This window comes from Aythya fuligula, chromosome 1 (genome assembly GCF_009819795.1).
Source record: "Aythya fuligula isolate bAytFul2 chromosome 1, bAytFul2.pri, whole genome shotgun sequence".
Lineage (NCBI taxonomy): Eukaryota > Metazoa > Chordata > Aves > Anseriformes > Anatidae > Aythya > Aythya fuligula.
In genome coordinates this window covers 52,335,958-52,357,994 of record NC_045559.1, presented here as the reverse complement: position 1 = coordinate 52,357,994, position 22,037 = coordinate 52,335,958, and the positions used below count along the sequence as shown (strand labels likewise).

The window sequence follows — 22,037 nt, the reverse complement described above, 5'->3', positions numbered from 1 at the left end:
AGTGTCTACCCCACCCACAGAGGGAGATGTATAAATATATATGTTTGAGTATATGTGTGTGTTCATATATATATATATGGATATATATAATATGTATGATATATAATATGTATGATATATAATAAATAAATATAAATAAATATATTATAAAATATATAAATGTGTAATATATAAATAGATAGTATATAATATATAAATTATAAATGAAAGGATTAGAAGTCTCTGCACTTTACTGGATGTTGTAGTAGTAGTCCTCTTTTTGTCCTCTTTTTTTTTTTTTTTTTTTTTTTCTTCTTTTCCCTCTTGGTCTCCTCAGGAACCACTTTTCTAATGACTCTGGAGATTTATAGTTTAGAAGGTAGAGGGGTGCTGGCTGTGAAGTTGGCAATAGGGGGACCTCAGCACGTTAAGAACTGTAGTTATTTATGCTATACCCACCGAAGATAAGCAGGCTTTGGTTCCTTCTTAAAAGTCTGAGACCTAGCCAAATAGGAATTGCTGGCAATGATTCTGAGAGCAAGTATTTGCAGATTCAAAGATGAGAAGGGAGAAAACAGGAGGTGGAGTGATTACAGACAAGGTTCCCAAGCTGCCTTTCTGGTTTTGTTCTCATGATTTGTTTGGTTTTGTTTTGTTTTGCTTGTTTTTTAATTTTCTCTTTTCTTTTACTTTGTGATTTAATTTGAATATCTCCATAATTAATGACCTCTGAGCCTTCCACTCCAACCTGATTTTTTTTTAATACAAGCCTTTGTTCAAAAGAAAGGGGTAAGAACTTGAGTTTCTTCTTACTTTAACCCATTACTGTTCTCCTTTAAGACTGTGTTGCTGCTCCTTTCTTCTCCTGGTTTCTGATTTTTGTTTCTATATTATTGATTTATTTTACTTCTGAGATTTCCATCCATTCCCATCATATTTATAACTTTTACCCCATATCTTACCCTTGCAAAGGCAAAAAAAAAAAAGTGTTTGAAATTTCTCTGTTTAGCATTATTTTATTTTGAAGGAGAGAGGATTCCAGGATTATGTTGTCCATTTCTGTGTAAGACCAAATTTTTATTGTCTTTCAGCTGTACTGCACTAAAATTTCCATTTCTGCTTTGCACATTTTGGCTGAAAAGTATGCAACAACAAAGAGATGTCTTTTTATAGCTTGACTTGAGTTCTCTAGGCTTTTTTATTCCTTAATAGAAAGCAGGGCTAGTATAATTGTGGTGGTAAAAATATATAACGAATTTTATGGAGAAAGGTAATATCTTTTATTAGGCCAGTTGTTCATCTTTGGCCCATTTTTCCAATTATACTTTGTACGTTTTGCTAACCATGCTGCTTGCGCTAATAGAAGATGCTATCTCCTTTCATGCCTTTCCTCACTCATGCATAAGAACAGTAAGTCTTTTGTCTTTATTCTCAGTGAGACTCTGGCAAGCAAGGTAACTGATGATGTTTCAAAACTGATTAATTCTTTCAAACCAATTCCTTTGTATAAAAGCAGTAGCTGAAATTGTCAGCTAAAGGCTACAAGCCTAGTTTAGCTGGGTTTGCTGTATATCTGTCTGGCTGAATATTTGAATCGTAGAGTTGTGGAATAATAAATAGCAGATGATACTATACTCAGGCTTCCCAGGATGTAACATTGGATCATGTTAGATTTTATAAGACTCTAGACATAAAGGTGGACCCCACCATTTCCAAAGGCACTGTTACGTTTCAGTGTAATAAGTGGCTGAAGAAAATAGTAAAAGTAGTTGAGGCATATAACTCACTTGGTTAGATACAGTGCAACAGAAGCATGTTAGAATAAATTTTCCAGATCTTATAGTAAAAGAGGTCACTACTGTCTGTAGTGCTTATTTATTTGTATAATAGACACTTATGAGGGAGCAGAACCTCCTGGTGCACTAGAGAGAACATCGTTACAAATTCTTGCTGGTTTTACAAGTATAACATCCGAATTTAGAGGCAGGAGGGAAAGGAAAAAGAGACAAAAGGCTTTTAAGCAGCCTGCTTAATGTAATCCAGCACATCCATGTCAGAACTGGTTGTAGAAGCACCATGTTGATCTGGTATCAGGTAAGTTTTATTGTAGTACTTCTAGCAAAATTTTGGACAAATTTATACTTTTGGGAGCAATTTAAGGTAACTATTCTATCCATGTGGGAGAGATGGAGGAGGTTTTAGAGGGAGTCTTAAGGCATTTTTGAGAGAAGAACAATGAGCTGATGAGGGGCAGGGGGAGTTGGAAATGTAGACAGAATGGATATGTAGCAGTGGAGAAGTTCATCTTAAGTATCTGAACGTTATCAAGGAACTGAAGAAGTGCGTATTTCCAAAAGATATTAACAGAATTTTTTGCAAGATTAATGAGTTTGGATCCTTCCTACCATCACATCTGGGGAGCTTGTGTACTGACCCTGAAACCAAGCAGCCTGTGTAAAATGGATGTTCTTAAAACTGCCAGGTGGGAGAGATCTTGTGGCCATGTAATCCTTTTTAAAGTATGATGGCACAAGGACTTCTTGTTTTAAAGTTGTTATGCTTTTTATGTTTAGTTGAACTTTTTTTTTGGTTGTTGTTTTTTTTTTGTTGTTGTTTTCTTTTTTCTTATTTCTTTTTTTTTTTTTTTTAATTAAATGCTTGTACTTAATGTTTACTACTTGTAATAGATCTCATGTAAGTGTTACCACTCAGCCTGCTGAAGAAGCAGGGATGTATGTGCACATTACTACAATACATGGCAAGAATATGTCCTAACGATGTTCTCGGAAGTCATGGTTTGGTAGGTCTCTTTGGCAGCAGTCATGGCTTAACAAAGTCTCACCTCTTCCTTCAGTTTTCCACCCCTGTATGTCATTCCCTCCATTGGGCTGACACAATGTCAGTTTGTACAAGGAACTGAGCACACTGAAAACCATAGAAAACAAGCAAACTCCTAAAGCAGCATTGCTGTTCTCATAATATGAAGCCATGGTCTAAATTCACGACTTAGAAAATAAATGTGATGCTTCTGTTAGCTAATTTAATTTTAAGACGTTTGACACACTCTTCTCCGTTGTCTTCTCTCCACCTTCCCACTCCTGTCTTTTATTAGCAAATTCAACAATATAATCAGCAAGCCAGGTAATTAGTTTCTAACATTTAAAGGCTCTATATGCCCTTCTCATGCATGGTTATGGCATATGTGTTTTTGAACTTTTTTTAAACCCAATATTGAGGACTGGATGCAGCTTTCATCTAAGTTTGCAGTAAGACGAGGGCTCATGTTTGTGTGCCATTTAGTTTGGTTCAGCAGCACATTTTGTGCCTCCCTTGAAGGGGAGAGAGAGGGCTCTAAGGCAGCTCACCACCGCAGTGTCCTGAAGAATTAGTTGGGGAAGGTTACCTCTCTGCTCTTTTATTGCTTCCTTGCCAGCCAATGTCCTGCTCCGATGCACAGCTTTTTTCTTGTTTGCATTATTGTCTGACCTTAGGCAACCTAGTTCAGTTCACTAAACCTTGCTTTTTTCTTTTATTTTTTATATACTGAATTATGTCGATCTGCTAATATCTACAAATCTGTGTTTTATATTGGAGTGTTTATTAAAAACAAGCCAAAAGCTCAAAATAGAAACAACTTTGAGGTTTTTTATTTTGATGGTTTTACTGTAGCTGAAACATTCAGTGATGTGGGTGTCTGCACAATACAATATAATATATCCTCTTCCAAGTCCTGCCTTTTTTTGTGTTCTCGGAGAAATCCCAAACTCATTAAATAGTTTTCTATTAGGATAACTTGGAGAAAGAACTGCTGTACTTCAGTCTTCCCACCGAGTGAAGTCTCATTATAAATCATCTCTTTATGGTTCCAAAATACTGCACTTCCAAACTTCACTCATTAATGAGACTGGAATGAATTTCATAATGGCTGGCTGTTTACACTGGAGTCACACTCAGGAAAGACTATTACTGTTGACTTCCTTGATGCCTGAAACACGTCTGCGATGCAGAAGGCTGACAAACCGAGAATTAAGAGGAAAGGCTGTGTGTGTGTGTGTGAATATGAATGAATATATGCAGGCAAAATCAATTACATTTGCATCATTTTTATTTCTTCCTGCTTTGTTTGGTCCAAAAAGTGAAGAAGCTTATTTAAAACAAATGTTTTGATAAACATACTGAATCTATTTAATACATATACATATATATATATATTAATTTATTCAAAAAGCATATATGCATTTTTACATTTCCCTCATAGAAGCTGAATTGTTTTACAGCCTAACTAATCAGACCACACATCATTGCCTAGTGGGAAGTACTAAGATTGCATTTTAAGCCAAGCAAGATAGCAGTGCAGACGTTCAAGTAAGTTTAATATAATTGGTTAAGGGGCTTCATCATACCTCTTACAGTACCAGCAATTGACCTCTTTTAAGTACTTCACCCTTTAATAGTTGGTTGAAAAGTGTCTTGGTGTTGGTTCGCAGAAGATTGCTCACTGCCTCATTTCTTCACATTAGCTTAATGGACCATAATGAGTCACCATGCCAATTTCAATCCCATGACATGAAGTAAGTTTTGTCATCCATATTCTGGTTCACTATTTTTCATAGCTCTCTTTTTATTTGGATTATTAGGGATTTGATTTTGCATTACTGCGGCTAGTAATTGCTTTACCTTTAACTGTGTCTCTGGATCACACCCTAATAATACAATTCATGTTTTTAAAGGGGCTATACTAAAAAAGATATTTAAAATGAGCATAGAAAAAATAACAACAAATATATATATATTCTTCATATTTAATGTATAAGGAAACAAGGTAGAAGACATTCCATTCAAGGTATTCTGTTATTTTTCTCAAACATGCTTCTGGGGAAACTTTTTGTTGAAGTATTTTCAGTTTTTATTATTGGTTAAATATTCTTATATGTGTTTGTGCATTTCTATTCCTGTGATATCATTGCAGTTCTATTTGCTAGTATCATTGAGTAGTCATTATTTATGTAGCTAGACAGTGCTGTTTGCTGCAAAATGTTTAATTTGTTCTCTCTATTTGTTTTCTAATAGATTTTCATTCCCATTTCTATCTAGTGTATTCTGTAGGGAGTGAATATAAAAAACTTCCCCAGAAATTAACATAGGGCATGACAAGCTCTCTTCAAATTAGTCTTTGTGCAGAACCAATTCTATAAGAAACTAACCAGATCTCATGAAAAAGAAGAGCAAATGAAATTGATATTAAAATGTTAATTTTCCCAGTGTTACTTCTCTGAGATCTCAGTATTATTCATCAGGTCTTACAGAAGCTGTTAATTTCATTTTTTCCATGAGTGTTTTTTTTTTTTTTTTCTTTTTTTTTTCTTTTTTTTTTCCCCAATGTATTATTCTTCAAATATCCAAGCATGTATCTCCAGAACTGTGGTGGTTTTACTCAGGTGGGCAGCCAAGTTCCACCACGGACGCTATCTCATTCCCCCTCCTCAAAGAGGAAGGGGGAGAAAATACGACACAAAGAGCTCAAGGTTTGAGATAAGGATGGGGAGATCACTCAACAATGATCATGATGGGCAAAACAGACTCAGCATAGGGAAATAGTAAGATTTATTGCCTATTACTAGCAAGCTAGAGAAGAGAGAAACATAAGAAAGAAACCAGAAATGCCTTCCAGCCCCCCCCCGTCTTCAACCTCCTTCCCCTGAGCAGTGCCGGGGAACGGGGGAATGAGGGTTGTGGTCAGTCTATGGTACTTCGTCTCTGCTGCTCCTTTTCAGTCACTCTCTTTCCCTGTGCTGTAGGGTCCCACCCACGGGATGCAGTCCTTGCTGAACTGATCCGGCGTGGGCTTCCCATAGGCAGCAGCTCTTCAAGAACTGCTCTACATATGGGTCCGTACCACGGGGTCCATCAGTCACGAGCACACTGCTCCAACCTGGGTCCCCCACGGGCAGCAGCTCCTGCCAGGTCACCTCTTCCTGCGTGGTCTCCTCTCCACGGGCTACAGGTCTGGTCCAGAATCTGCTCTGGTGAGGGTCTTCCACAGGCTGCAGCCTCCATCAGTCAAGAACTAAACACAGAGACAAGGCTGAGTTAGATGACAAAGTAGGCATGTAGATGTGCTCTAGACTACTTGTTTTAACTAGGAGTATGAGAGGAAAATACACTTGAAATATACTGAAACGCAAACCTTTCATCGGTGGGGTTGACCTACTGTTTGCTAGTATTCTTTCTTGAATTACCTTTCAGCTGCTGCAAGCACTGACTTTAAATCGCAAAAGTAAGTGTTGTTTGGAAGGCTTTTTTGGAAGGCTTTCTGAGACTGATGGTCATTGCACATCACCTTTTGTTTCTCCAATTCTTCATGGTTCCCATTGTTTGAAATGTGATGTTACTGTAGCATAGAATAAACAGATATTGCATCCAGATCATAGGAGATGTTTGTTAATGTTATATTGAGTTTTTCACACAAACATGTTCTGAGTCACTAAACAATTACCTCTCTTTTTTCCTTTCTCAGTGAATCAATAGATCTGAAAATATCTGCACCCAAACCAGATTTTAATATTTCTTTTTAAAGGAAAAAAGTAACTTCTTGTATGATCTTAAATGAACCTTCGTTGGTAATTTGAAATGCCTTCTGAGCTGATGAGTAGGTTCTGCATTTCACATGGAGTTTTGACTATTTCTCTACGCTTAAACATTACTCAAAGAATTACAATTTGTAATATATTTTCTTTGTTATGAACATAGTTTCAAGATAACTTTGCTGCTTGTTCTTTCCTATACCTTAAAGATACAAATAAACAAAACACCTAAATTTTTGGCTTGGCAAATAAGAAAGCAAACAAACAAACAAAAAAACAACACAAGATTCTGATGGTTTTCCACTGCAGAAACTGACTTCTTTCATCCTATGGGCTTCCAGTGGATGGATTTCTATTACATCTGGATAGGTTGTTCTATCAAAACTGGAGTCAACTTGCTGATTATTCCATATACAGAAATTGATTGTTGATGACTTCCTCCTACTGGATTAGTAAAGTCGATTAATCATTGCCAGAGTCTTAATTTGGCAATAAATTACATTTTTATTCATGAAATCCATTTCCATTTGCATTAGTCAGTTAAAAAGTATATGCCTATTTACATTCTTACAGTATTTATTTTTCTTCCACTAAATAGTAATCAGGCTCTTAGGTTTCAATATTCCTTTATTGCCGTCTTATTAGTGTAAGAAACATGTGAAATGTGCTGCACAAATTTTTGGTAGTAGGATTGCAGTGTGTGCTCTAGGCATCATTTGGTACTTGGCCTTCTCTTCCCTAAGCAAGCTCATACGCAGTGTAAAGCAATGATCTTGGAGGTCTTTTCCAAACTGTATGATTCTTTGGTTCCTTTAGAAGAAAAAAATGCACATGCACCATCTGTCCAAGTGATCAGGCCTTCAGCAATTTGCCAACACTTTGTACAGGGTGAATATTTCAGAAGCATTGCCAGATCAGATTTCCTGCGTGTGGTATAGGAGATACAAAGGACACTGTGGGTCTCAGCTCTGAGTGCTCATCTTCAGGTGTACTCACGACTCAAGAGGACACTCTGGCTACATAGCAGGTGCAGACTTTGCCTTCCCAGTGGGACTTGGGCAAACCTTCCTTCCTCCTAGGGGCTCTGCTGGGCTACTCATGAAGTTGCTCAAGCGTAGGTGCTAAACCATGCCTGAGCCCTGATGCTCTTCTCTGAGACTCTCAGGCTTCCCTGCAGCCCATGCAGCAGAGGTGAATTTTCCCTTAGGTCCCTTTCACCTTACATGAATCGCTATTCAAAAAATGATTGCAAAGGCAAAGCCAAGTCTTGTCATGTCATATGTGGTGTTTGGGTTTTGTGGCATGTTGATAATGAGTTTGTAAAAAATCTCAGGCATGTTTTCTATCTCGTTATGTATGCTGTTAGCTTTTTGCAGCGCCTTACTTGGACTGTTTACTTTACCTTTTTTTCCTTCACTTCTTTTTTATATTTTGTGTGTCATCAAGAAACTATAACATTATCATGCCAAGTTCAGAGTCAGTATTGCTGTTAACGTTTTCACTTGGGGAGTCTGAAATGTGGCCGTTATCTGGTGTAAATTGCTGACATCAATGCCACCATTTTTACCAATGAGAAAGCCTGAACTATTATTATTTTTATAGTGAATAGAAATTACATTGTTTGATGTTGTACTAAAACACTCAACACAAAATATCTGTCTTTTTCTGTGATTAATTTTTATTTTTCCATACAATATGTATGCATATATCTAGAGGTAGAAGTATGTTTATGGACAAGATGAGAAGGGCAGCAGAGAGAATATAACAACAGAAAAAATAGATTTTACATTCTACTGGAGAAGTTAGAAATAATTGACTCTCCCAGAAAATTTTTCATTAGTCTTTGCTTTTTTTTTTTTTTTTTTTTTTTTTTAATTTTGTAGGAGTATTTATATACGATAGTTTTAAGAAATGTACTATAGGAAGAGAGAACGTCTTAAGGACAGAGATCACCCATCAAATGATGGATCAAGAGCACAACATATAATGTGTATGATTGAGTGGTTTTGTTTAGTGTTGTTTTTTTAAAAAACGGCATGGATTCACATGTGCTTGTAATCACTGGGCAAAAATATATGTTTGTAAAAGATGGATTTTAGAAATGTGTGAAATGTGAAAAAGATGCTAAAGTGACAGGGGGAACAAAGTGTGAGGGTCATCTTAATGTTTTCACTGAAGTGAAGCAAATCTTAAGACAAAGTAGGATTGCAGGAAGCCCTGGTACTTAATGCAGAAATTATTGGAGTATGGATAGGTTAATGGAGACAATACTTTATCTTTCCCACAAGTTATACATTTACTCTACTTTTAATGACAGGAAAAAGCCACAGAGACAACCTCCATGACAGTTTTTTCCAGCACATCCCTATATTTAGCAGAGGAAAGCATCTCCCGATGAGTAACCTGAATCTTCCTTTCTTGAACTGAAGCTTATTATTCTTATCCTTTGGACATGGATATGGAAAACAGATTATTCCTTTCCTGTTTGCAGTATTCGTTTCTGTACTAGCAGGCAGCTGTCATGACTAAACAGCTTATGTTCTTTATTCTTTCCTCATGGGGCATGTTTTTCTAGATCACGAACCCATCTTATTCTCCTCATCTGACCTCTCTCTATTTCCTCCATTTATTTCTAATAGCTCTGTGCTGGATCCAGACGGTTTTAGGAATTACTAGTATTGGGAAGACTGGAAGGATTACTGCACGTGTCTAGAAGGGTAGGCTTTCATTTGCAGTCCCAGTATAGCATTTGCCTTTTTAGCAGTGGCTTAAAAGAGTTGCTTGTGATCTAATGCAATCCCAGATGCTTGTCAGAAAAGCCCATCACTTGTTCCACAACTAACATTTGTGCAGTTTTTTGCAGTCAGAGTTGCTCCTGCCTTTTGTACAGGGTTCTTTTAGTGAACATTTCTCTGTTTTTCTCAGAATTTCGGTTCTGCCTTCCAACAACATACTTGTGAAGTGCATTTTGGCTAGTGCATGAAGTGCAGCACCCTCCATTCACTGCAAAACCTCTTTAACAGTGTGTGTTAAACAAAGCTATGTCTATTGGACCACGTATCTACCTGTGTGCTGGTAACAACAGGGTTGGGCAGTGTTCCTCAGAAGTTTGGCAGTTCGAGTAATGTCTCAGTCCCAGTGGGCTTCCAGCCTCCTGTGTTTAAGTTCTTGCTGCCACAGATGGATGGATTAACCCCAGGCAGATATCATTAGCTTCCCGATTGTCACACTGCATTTGACTGTGCAGATGGATCCTTGGAGAGAGCCTTCTCTTCTGCACTGATCATGCTCACAGATTTATCAAGCTAATCTAGTCCCTTCTGCTCTTGTATTACCTCTGGTCGTTCATGCCGTTGTTGCTGTTAACACAATTTATTGTTTCCCTGGTTGTCCTTAGAACTATTTGTTCAGCTGAGAGGAGAGGCTGAAAGTTTTTTTTTCTTTGTTTGTTTGTTTTTTTAATTTAAAGACTCGCATTAAAGATTATAGAGGAAGATGGTAAATTTCAAATACCACTATTTATAACTCAATTTTAATTTTAGTATTCTGAGTAAACACCAATAATCACTGCTTGAATTGTGCTGCTTGCTAATTGCAAGAAAAATATACACGAGAAATCTTTGGCTTTTTTATATCTGCCCTAACTTCCTCATTGTGGAAGAGCTGTGGGTTCATAACACCAAGTAAATGTCATTGAGTTGGCAACAGTGTTGGATGAGCTACAGACGGAGCTCCAGCTTGGACGAAGACCAGAGATGGGGACGAGCTGTTGCTGTATGACTGGTATAAATGAGCTGACCCCATTTAGTGGCTCACAGGACGGGAACAAACAGGGCAGGTGAAGAGTGAGCTGGGAAGCTAATTCCAGCTCAGTATGAAGCCCCAGAGCAGGCTGTGGTAAAGAGCTTTGTCACTGCCCCGGCTGGTTTTGGAGCTTAACATGAACTCAGGGTCGGCAGAGCTGTGATCCAGGAGCCTCTGCCTGCCTCAGAAACAAGATACTGTCAGTCCCATCTAGTGCCTTGGCAGCCTCCCACTTCTTCGGGAAGCCCCAGCTCCTAAGCCAACATATTTTCAAGGAGCTCTAAGCTGGAAAAGAAACTCTCATGTGAGTAATGCCTGGTGACTTACCCACGTTCTTTTCTGCATTTCCCGACTTCTAAAAATAACAACCTGTGTGTACTTAGCCCTGGTGATTTTGATATCTGGCCCGTCTGACCACATGCCATAGTTAATGCTGCTTTGTGAGATGGACAAGGTGAGGTTAAAAGAACAGTGTCTTTAGAAAATGCTTTGGATACTGCTTAGGTGATGACGGAGCTTTGGCAGGGCTGCCCAATCAAGCAATCTGCTGCAGTGCCATATTTAAGAGCAGTATAATGGAGTGTGGAATTAGGATTTAATGTAAGGGAAACGTACAATGTGGGTGGGTCATGCAGATGGCTTTTGGTAGGGAGAATAAAAAGTTTTCTGCAGTCACAAACACTAAAATCGCAGTGGTGGTGCTTGACTGTTAGCAGGCAGGAGAGATGTTAAATGGGATCTAAATCAGTGCTCATTTTTTCCCTAGAAGAAAATGGCTACTTATGAAGGTTATAGGATTTATGGGGGTGTCAAAACATGTGGCAGATGGGCTGGATTAGGACTCGTGAGTACAGTAATCCAAAGCCTTGCTGCCAAGCATTACTGAGGATCTCTTCCTGCTGCTGGGCCACACTAGAAGTCCGCAGTCAGAGGAGTGTGGACTGTCAGGAGATGCAGGGAACGAGTTGCTGGTGTAAGTGCTGATGGGAGCAGAGATCTTTTTGAAAGGACTTCACAGAATCACAGAATCACAGAATTTCTAGGTTGGAAGAGACCTCAAGATCATCGAGTCCAACCTCTGACCTAACGCTAGCAGTCCCCACTAAACCATATCCCTAAGCTCTACATCTAAATGTCTTTTGAAGACTTCCAGGGATGGTGACTCCACCACTTCCCTGGGCAGCCTGTTCCAATGCCTCACAACCTTTGTGCAGACAAAGGCCTAGTAAGGAACTGATTGTATTATTTAACAAATTGCCATAAGCAGATGTGTTGTTTTTTTTTTGTTTGTTTGTTTGTTTGTTTTTCCCACTTCTGGTTTTCTCTGCTAACCCTGTAGCTAAAATGTGAGCTAAGCCCAATTATCCCTGACTATACTAGGGCAGTCAGGTGAAAGCTGTGCAAAAGGCATGAGGTTACGTGTTGAGAGAGACAAAATGAGTCTGTTATTCTCCTTCTGAGCCAACTTTATCTGTGTGATTTAAAAAAAAAAAAAAAAAAAAAGCATCATACCTTAAGTTTTAATGACAGAAGTTTAACTGTTTGGTGTTAGGGAGGATTTTAGTTGTGGTTTTAGACTAAATCCAGAGGATCTTCTCTGAAACTAAAAAGTTTACACTGGTAGCTCGGTGTTGCACAAGTTACTGGTAGCTGTAGTTAATGTATAGTTAGTTTTAAAATGATGTAAAGCTTCTGGCTTTTGAGAAGACCCATGGATCAAAAAGCCTCAGTGGAGGGATGCAAACCACTCGTCTCTAAGGCAACAAGAGGATACCTGCACTCCACTCCTCTAGTCTGTTAATTAAGCTCAGGAATCTGCCAGAGCTCCTTCTCTAGTTATCTGGTGTTCTGCAGCATGATAAATAGACATGTTGCTGTGAAAAATCACCTACCTGGATACCTCTGAGCTCCACAAGTGCATGCTTACCTATTTTATTTGACACTGGTGTAAAGTCTTAATGAAAAGAAAAGTGTTCTTAAAGCATGAAACACAATACTGCGTATAGAGATATGCTGTTCTTTATACATCCAAAAAGTTGGAGGGTCCAGACCTTACAGATCTTAAATTTAAGCTTAAAAGGAAGGCTGTAAATAATTACTGTAGCAGTGAGGATGGATTAGCTTTGAGGTACAGATTGTTTGTGTTCTAGGGCTAGGAGCAAGAGGCAAACTTTTCATTGTTACTGTTTTATGATGTATGAAGATCTGAAAGTTTTTAGCAGGTTTCTCTGTTAACCACGAGGAATGGCATATCTGCTGCAGCATGGCTTTGTCTAAGAACTTTGTAATTTGAACTTTCTTAGCATTTAGTTGAAAAGTGCAATTGTTGGAACTTTAGGGAACGGAGATTTCCTTCTCATTGTTAAGTATTAACAAAATAACAAAGCAATCTAAGTAAGCAATCCCCAAAAGTGCAAAAGTCTGTTAATCAAGTTTCACTTGCATAGTATTTGGGATGTCTTAATTTTTCTGGTGCTAAGTAGTTTTCCAGCAAAGACCTGCTCTTCTGAATTAAACGAACAAACAAATGAACCAGAACCCCAATCTTCTACTTCCCAGCTTTTTTTTTTTTTTTTTTTTCGTCCCCACATTATCCCCTTTGCACACACACAAAATTTGTGAACATGGATAACTTTCTTATTCCAAATACAAATTTAATTGGGAGTTTTGGTGATAACTGGTTTACCCAGCTTTATAACATTAGAAGCATTTGAACAGTTCTGGCAGCCAGGGGTAGAACAGTGTCTGAGATGGGTTACAAAATATTATCCAGCTTACATATAGAAGCAGGTTGTTTCAGTAGGCTTTCCAGGGAATATATTAATCATAAAGTGTAGATCTGGATTTCAGTTGGTTTATTACCCCAAATAATACTGATTTTCCAGTATATAGAAATATACAAAAATAATAATACAATATGGCAAATGAAATATGTGGACTCAGACTTTGCTTTATGTATAAAAAGTGCAGCATTTTTATATGGGTTTCAGGCAATTATACGTAAGTCATTCTCATTACGAGTTTGTTTGTTCTCTTGTTCTCTACAAAGGCCTCCTTTGCATTCTTCGATATCTCCTCAAAATTGAATGAGTTAATCTAACTGACACTAAATACTTTAAAATTCACAAGGAGAATCTCTACAGAAATATGAAAAGGAATATTTTTTTTCTTGAACTAAGCAAATAAGTTATGAGGACTAGACTACATCCAGTAACATCAGGTTACTGGAACATTGGTTACATGACAATAGAAAACTATTAACAATTGACCCGAAGTAGAGCAGCAAAATCATGTATATTTCATGATATCAAGAGGAGAGTCCTCCCACAAAAGAGAAAAATGAACTGCTTGAAAGAAATAAGATAAAACATTCCAGTCTGAGGTCCTGCTTCTGAATAAGTAAAGAAACAGTGAATAACTATCCAAGGAATGCATAGTGTGAGATGGAAAAAAAACAAACAGACCTAATAAAATGAAAAATGATCGACAGATAATTTTTTGTAATAATGGGGGGAAATAATATGAAAGTGCTTACACTGTGTCTGGAGCTATTTAGCAAATAGTTTTTATATTCTTAAAGAAGGCATCTAAGAAATGGAAATACAAAAATTACACGTTATTTTAGCTTTCACAGATACTTCTGCAAAAAGAGAGTAATCCAAAACAGCTTTCATGTAGAGTGCCCATGTAATTGAGAGCAGAATTTAAGCTCATCAATCCTAGCAATAGGTGAGAAAGCCTTGCTTCTTGATTCAGGCAGAAGTGGTATGTTTCTGCAAGTGTATGAATAAGTAAGTGTTTTCTAATGGGGAAGGGGAGAGCCTGACAAGCAGCTCCAGCTGGCAAATATTGAGTTATTCCATAAATAAGTGGCAGTTCTTAGAGCTGCTTGTATGATGACATGAGTAGGCGGAGACATCTGAATGCTTCACATATTGTTATTTAGATGGGTATAAAGATGTGAAAGGTTTTAAAGCAGTGGTTTAATATGGTGTGCTTCAAGAAAAAAAAAAAAAAAATTTGGCTGTGAGATGCAAAATGAAATGGAGCTTTATGTAACAGGCACATCTGAAGACTCCAGATGATCATTGTAATTAATTAGAAAGAAAGACCTAAACATGGAATCTGTGTCTGTTTTCGTGTCTTGCCTTCTTGGAAAGTGTATTTGTTAGACGTAATACATAAGATAGTACTTTAGGAAAGATGTTCATTAGGGAGAATTAAACTGAAAAAGTCTTTAAATTTCAAATTGAGTTGAGGCAAACCGTTGTTTTAGCCATAACCAGAAACAAAGAAAGGATTTGGGAGGTTATGTGGAAACCATTGTAAGGTTACGTAAATTACTCTAAAATAAAGAATTTTCAGAGCATTATTCAGTTACTTTGGGGAAATCTTAAGCAAGGACTGACAGCCCTAAGATCTCAAGGCTTGATTCTGGTACAGCCTTGATACAGTTCAAATGGAAGAGCTTGTTCTTTTAGTTTATGGTCAACATCAACATTTTTTGAGCCAAACATCAGACTTACAATACCTGAGTTTTATTACAAGGAAAAAAAATCAAACAACGAAAACCACCAACAGTTGTATGAGATATTTATTGTTTTTTTGTTTGTTTGTTTGTTTATGATTTAAAAAGAATTATGATTTAAATACCTGGTATAGCTGGTGTCAATTTATACTCATGATTCTTTATTTTCTTTATTTCAGAGGAAGAATTTAAGCCTCTTCTTCAGCATTGGATTATTGACCTCCTGGGGGACTGCACTGCTGGGTGTCCGCTTATACTGGATGGGTAACAAGCCCCCAAGTTTCTCAAATTCTGACAATCCAGCAGCTGACTCGGACAGTTTTCTCACGCGAACACTCACATTCCTTTACCTGCCGACCAAGAATCTCTGGCTGTTGCTTTGCCCAGACACCCTCAGCTTTGACTGGTCCATGGATGCCGTGCCTCTTCTGAAAGCAGTCAGCGACTGGAGGAATCTACACACTGTGGCCTTCTATGCTGGACTCCTCCTCCTCGCCTACTTTAGCTTGAAGGGCTCTGGCAACGAGAGAGAATGCAATGGGAGAAGTTTAATGAATGGCAAACAGAATGCTAATGGGCATAGCTGTCACTCAGAGGTGGAATATAAGACACTGGAGGGGAAGTCGAGCTTCGCATCAAAGGAAGAGAATGGCATAAAAAGGCATGAAATTCAGAAACTGCAGCTTCCTTCAACTGAGAACATTGTCATTCTGTCTCTGTCTTTGTTAATAGTGCCCTTTGTTCCTGCCACAAACCTATTTTTCTATGTTGGCTTTGTAATAGCAGAGCGTGTGCTGTATGTTCCTAGTATGGGCTTCTGCCTGCTGGTTACAGTAGGTGTCAGGGCCCTTTATGTCAAAGCCCAAAAGCGCTTTCTGAAGAACTTGGTCTTTTGTTCCACTGCTGCATTAATTGTTTTCTATGGACTCAAGACTGTTGTCAGGAATGGGGACTGGCAGAATGAGGAGATGCTGTATAGGTCAGGGATAAAAGTAAACCCTGCTAAAGGTAATTTTTGCTATTTATGGTGAATGTTTCATTTCTTCCTGTCTGTCTTTGCCTTTGAATTGTCTGATTTCGTTAACTGTTTCTGAAGAAGATGCTTCAGGAAATGTCTGTCTAAAGCAGTATATGCTTCAGTAAAAATGAGAAAAAGGATGAAAGTGTTTTGATTAGGTGCCACAGGTTTGGCATTAACACGCAGAAAGTGAGACCCAAAGGTAAGAGGACAATTACTTTTTCATTGATCTTAGTTCTTTATTTTGGCATTAAAGATGGAATATGATTATTACAGGCTCCACCCTGGTAATTTTCCATTTGGAGCTTGGTATCCATCGCCCTAATGGAGTTTTTTTCAAATGTTCACTGAATGTTCTGTTTGCTATGAACAGAAGATATAAAAAGTAGGCAGGGACAACATTAAGGAGTCGCTATTTTTTTTTTTTTAATTTTGTCTGACGCAAATAACGTCAATGCTACATAATAAAAATGAGGAAATGAGGTCATACTATTCAGCCTAGGAAATGACTGTGGTTCCTCCCGCATTCAAGCCCTGTAAAGAATTATTGTCAAGTACGTGTGCCTTCATGTTAATATATAAATGTCAGCCATTGGTAACATTGCCCAGCTACTTCTTTCCAAGGTTGTATCTGTGCTCTAATGAAATGTGACTGCAGCTAGTGTAAACACATCCAAACTGGCAGTAAACTGGTTAGTGTAGGGATTGGTAGCAATGTTTGGCTGCGGCTCTGTGGTTTCAGCATATACAGCAGATCCAGCTGGGATCCTGAGCTGCCTTGGCTGTACTGCTCTTGGCACATGAGCAAGTTTACGTGAGAACAGTCAAAATACCACCTGTGAGTGCCATGTAGGCATTGACTAAGCCTTCGTTATTCACAATTCATCAGAAGTGAGAAGGGATCATTGATTGCTTTGCCTGTCTATGAAAGAAAAATTTGACAGTGCTTGAGCATATCATGCGGGTTTTTCCAGTTCTCTGCTCAAAAGCCCATTATATGATTGCAAAGTCATCTGCTGACAGAGCTGTGCACTTTGGTTAGACACTTATATCATGGCATAGTCTAACAGCTGTGATGATAAGAGGCAAATGCAGATGTTACTGTGAGCTGATAGGGAGCATAAAAGTGGATTTGGCAGATGAGATGCCTTGCAAAGCAGCATTAGAGTAGCTTGTCAATCATCAGTCTGACTTTGTAACTCTTCTTTTTGTGCTTTATTGCCCTAGGTAAAAATCTAGTTAAAATTATTAAATTTGTTGCTGCAGTAAGTGACTTTTTATTAAGTGTGAACAAGCATGTCCAATTTTTGTTACTTTTTTTTATTTCTAAAACTTAGTCGAGTGCATGAGGGCAAGACATGAGAAGGAACTGAACAGCAAGACAGCATGCCACACTGATATGATGCAGTGAGTGAGACTTACCAATTTAGTGACAATGTAAATCTTGCATTAAAAAGTTGGCATTCCTTGGAAAGAAAAGAGTGTGTATTAAAAGATTAGAGTTAGCATATGTTCCTTTTTTTATTCTCGTTGGGGATGCCCAGATATCCCAGACTGCATTAGTAGTTGTCTGCTTGCTTTGAGCCAATTTTTTGTGATAAAAAATAAATTCTAGTTTTTTTTTTAGGATTGGCTGCAGTGTTGTCTGGAAATCAGACCGTTGTATAGTGCACTCCCAGGAGACAAGGCGAGCTATTTTCGTCATACACATCTTAGTATGTGCAGACTAATGTATATATGATTGTCTGGTTTCCTGCCATATAAGCTGACATTAATGTAATATATGCAAAAGCAAAGACAGCATGTCAGTATGGTGATACAGACATGACTAAGCTGACTGTAAATCCCCTTAAAATATCCTGTTAAACTTCTGTTGAATATTTACTAGCCCACACACATTGTAACAAAGCTGGGTATCAGAAACTCCCAGCTAAAGCAACCTGTCACCCAACTCTATTCATTACTGTGAATACTTCCTAGATTATCCCTGGCTGTGACTATGCTAATTGTATTTTCTATTTCTCATACCATCAGGCAAGCCTGACTGGACTAGACTGGCTGCCAATCTAGCCAAAGCATTAAGAGATCAACAATTCACACTACACTTCAGTAACTAAATAAGGTTGACATAGAAAAAACAATTTATTTTTGTTTGCCTCCTTTTTTTTATTTTTTTGAATGTTAGTGATAAATAGGCTATTCATACAGAAAGACAGTGGACTGTTCAGTCAAGTGGTATGGTGGAGAAGTGTTTTCCTTACTTTTAGGTTACTAAGAAGAGGTTGCCACTCCTCATTTCTCTGTTTTCCTCATCTCGCAGCCATTTTTCCTCATGAGTATTTTCTCATTTCTGATCATTTTGAGCTGCGAGGTCCTTCTCCCTGCAGGCTCCGCTGCTCCTCCCTTCTCTCAGGAGCTTCTGGACAAAAGCTTCTTCTATCACAGGCGAAAGTGAAGAGAGGGACCCCTTCAAGAACTCCTCTCTAGGAACTGATAAAGAAGTAGGACTCTGGGAAGATCAGTTTTGTTGAAGCAGGGAGCAGAATGTTTCATTCCAGATCCATCTGTGCTCTGGCCTGACTGGATGCCGCCATGCGATGGCCTTGAGCTGATGTGCCAGGCTAATATGTGCCAGGCTAATACATGCCAAGCTAACAAGGTTGCACAAGGGGCAAGCTGCTAGCACAGGTGCATCCGTGTGCTGGTGCCAGCAGGCAGCTTTGGAAAGGGAGTTATCTCGTGTGGTGCTGGTTTATAATCAAGTCTTCTGTGTTGCAGTGTGTGTCAGAATCTAATCTCCTCTGCTGCTGTGGGACTGTCAGACAAAGTTGCTTAGTGGCTTCTTATCCTCGGTGAAGAAATTTGCGTTAAGTGCTTTGCCAGCGCTGTTGTTTTGCCAGCTGCTGGGACCCTGCAGGCCATGCAGGCAGGGAGCAGTGTTCTGCCCCAGGTGAGACCTCCGGCCTCTGCAGGCAGCTGCGGCCTTTCTCCAGGCTACATTTTTCCGGGCTGCTTTTGTCAATCACTGGCAGTGTGGAAAAATGCTCAAAAGCAGGGTGTATTGCTCATTTCATCTGTCAAAGAAAAAAAAAAAAAAGCACAACAGCCCAACCTCTAAACCAAATAAGCAAAAATACTCCATGTCAGCTGGGCAGGCCCTGGTGAGGCTGCCCCAAGGCCCTGCACATCCCCAGGCTGGTGCTCAGCTCCCAGCACCTGAGGGAGTTAGGAGGGGGACTGGGGATTCCACGGCTGCATCTCTTACCAGACTTGTTCATCTACTGCTCTGGTGGTTATGGCTAGTATTTCAAATATCTTTAAAGTGATCTGAGCCTTGCCTCCTTATGATTTCTTAGCACTTGGGGGAAAAATAGACAGGGTTGATTAATGCAGTTTATAGATCCTGAAGTGGTTGTATGCATGTTTTGACACAAGGGAGGGAAAGGCGCAAGTGTTTCTCTCTGCTACCTTCAGCTTAATGAGCAGCCAAACTGATGTAAAGCAGTTAATGTTATTTGAGTGTTCTTTTATAATGAAGGAAGCCTCCCAAAATGTAAAAACAAACCACAAAGTTAAAAATGGGTGGTAGCTGTCACATCTTTTCCAATTAGACTGTGAGTCATTCTATGCTGATAGTTACCTTGTGTTTAATATGAAATTATAATGGCATTGCATCTTGTTAGCTAAAGTTTTCTCTTTAGCACCAAGAGTAGGCTTCAAAAAGCATTGTCTTTTACTTCGAGGCCATGTTGTACCTTGGAGTCCCTATCATAATGATCTTTGATGTTCAGATATGTTTGTTGTACTGTTAAAGGCACTGAGTAAAGAAATAGAAAATAACAGAGAGGCTTAGGCTGTTAGAATGCTGCAGAGATATCCATTGCTTAATCATATTTACTGATGAAATTTTAGTCACTTTTAGTCTTCTGTTTTTTACCATGAAATTTGTAAGTGAACTTTGAAGATCTTTCCTGAAGCTACTTAACCTGCTATACCAAATGGTGTAGTGTTCCTCAGTGGATGCTTAATTTCAACAATGTATTCAAGTCTTACTAAATTCATATATGTGACTACTGTTTTTGCAATGCGATATGTAACAGGAAAGAGATTCTCCCAGAAGCAGTATTATTGCATTATCGTGGTGCCCACACCTGGTCTGATAAGCCCTGGATTTGTGTCATTGACTGAAGTTGGCATTACCACTTTTGCGTTCAGAACTAGCTTTGCATGTTGCTCAGATGTTTGTCCTTGTTCCATTGCATATTGGTATTAATGAAACATCTTGGGCAGGTTAGTGGGACTTGAATGTGTGCTATAGTCCTTTCCTGAATCAGTTTTTCTGTTATGATAAAAACTGGGCCTCCTGATTATAGTCATTTTTATTCTGCAGAAAACAAACAAACATACAAAAAATATCTTTAATATCTGTTGCATGAAAACAAAGTTGAAGTGAGTGGGTTAAGTTTTGTTAAAATTAACTCCAATGATGGAGTCAAATTGTATAGATCTTCTTGATATGTGATTAACATGAAGACTTAAAACCAAAAAATCCTTCCTGGCAAAATCATTCAGGACACTTTTGCTTTTAAACATCTATCATCATGTTGTTCTCAGCAGGCAGTAGTTAAGACCAAGACATGGTGTTGACATAGAAGAGTATATATGTTGTTCCATACAAATATAGAGCCTATTACTTTCTATCTTTCCATTCTTTCCTCTACTTCAGTTCTTCTCAGTATGAATTTTTCAATTGTGCTTAATGTTTTCAGAAGATATTCTAATCATGAAATACTCTTCTTGACCACAGTGCTTCTTACCTATCCTACTTTCCTCTTTCTGCCTCATCCCACTATATTTGCACGTGTAGAAGATTTGTAGAACTTGCTTTGCTTTTTATTTTATTTATTGCATTCAACCTTGGTCAGTTTTAGTTGGAACTAAAACTTGGAACTTCATGGGTGATTACCTTTTTGTTTGTTTCATTTCTTATCATTAATTTAGCATAGGATTGGTAAGGACTGCCTCTGTACATGCATGTGACTGTCAACATGAGTCTGAATTCAGCCATTGTCAAACTTCTCAGTTGAAAAAAAAAATACAGAGTAGCTATATACTCATTTGAGTAGTCATAAGAGGTACTAATTGTATTTTTATACCATGTATAGTTTACATTCCATTTTGTGTTATTAGTTTGGAGTTTAGTTTGCTGTAATGCCATCGTCTAAATACATTTCAGGAATTTTTAAATTTTTAAAGATAAGTTTAGCTCATGTCATCTCATCTATGCATCAGTATGCTTGTCTTTTCATCTGAATGGCAAAAAATACTTTGTATTTAATATGTTTCAAAATAACAAATTTCAATTTTTTTTATCCACATTGAATCATTTGAAGGGTTAAGTTCCTCTTTAGTTTGGTGTTACTAATGCAGCAATCAAACATATTTAATTTAGAAATTTTTTTAAGTGCAAATATAGCAAAAACAAAACAACAACTCATGAGTTAATTTTGTCCCCAGTTTAAATTTTTTTGAAAAAGTACCCAAATTTTGCTCACCCAAGAGTTGTTCCTGTGATATAAAATAAATAAATAAAAATCCGTGCCTGTAAGCATAGAGCTTGTGTGCTCTGGTTCTGTGCACTTGGCTGGAAGGAAATACTAGAAGCTGTTTCCATCTGATTTGACAGCTTGCTGCTGTTATCCTTATCTGCTCTTAAAAAATAATTCTTTGCTAACAGAGTAGCTGTCAGTAAGCAGTCCCATCTTCCTCCTTCAACAGACAATGAAAATAGCAACTAATAGTGCAATGAGGAAAGTAGTTATAACATCTTGTAATAAACTGGGTGAAGAAGGAATATTTCCTTCAAGTAAAAAGGGTGCATTAAACCCATATTTTCCATGATTATAACTATCTTTATATCTTTAATATCATGATTATTAATATATTTATAGGAGATGAAAGGAGAAGAAATGTTTTAAGGTATGGCCTTCTTTGAATGTGTTTATTAAGAGCACCTTCACCAAAATGCTCTGGTATTTAATCTTTTGACAAAGTTTTGCATGTTTATTTTCCCTGACTTCTATTATTATTTTCAGCCTTTCTCAGAAACTCAACTTTGGCTATT

At 38.0% G+C, this 22,037-nt stretch overlaps 1 protein-coding gene across 5 annotated transcripts in view; it reads left to right on the top strand.

The window, feature by feature from the left end:
* The window catches only part of TMTC2 (transmembrane O-mannosyltransferase targeting cadherins 2), a 419,977-nt gene that overhangs the window by 133,683 nt on the left and 264,257 nt on the right, over positions 1-22,037 (top strand). For all 5 annotated transcript variants that reach the window (XM_032182578.1, XM_032182587.1, XM_032182560.1 and 2 more), the window contains exon 3: positions 15,075-15,903. In XM_032182578.1, coding sequence (XP_032038469.1) covers positions 15,075-15,903 — 829 coding nt within the window. The remainder of the gene's footprint in view (positions 1-15,074; positions 15,904-22,037) is intronic.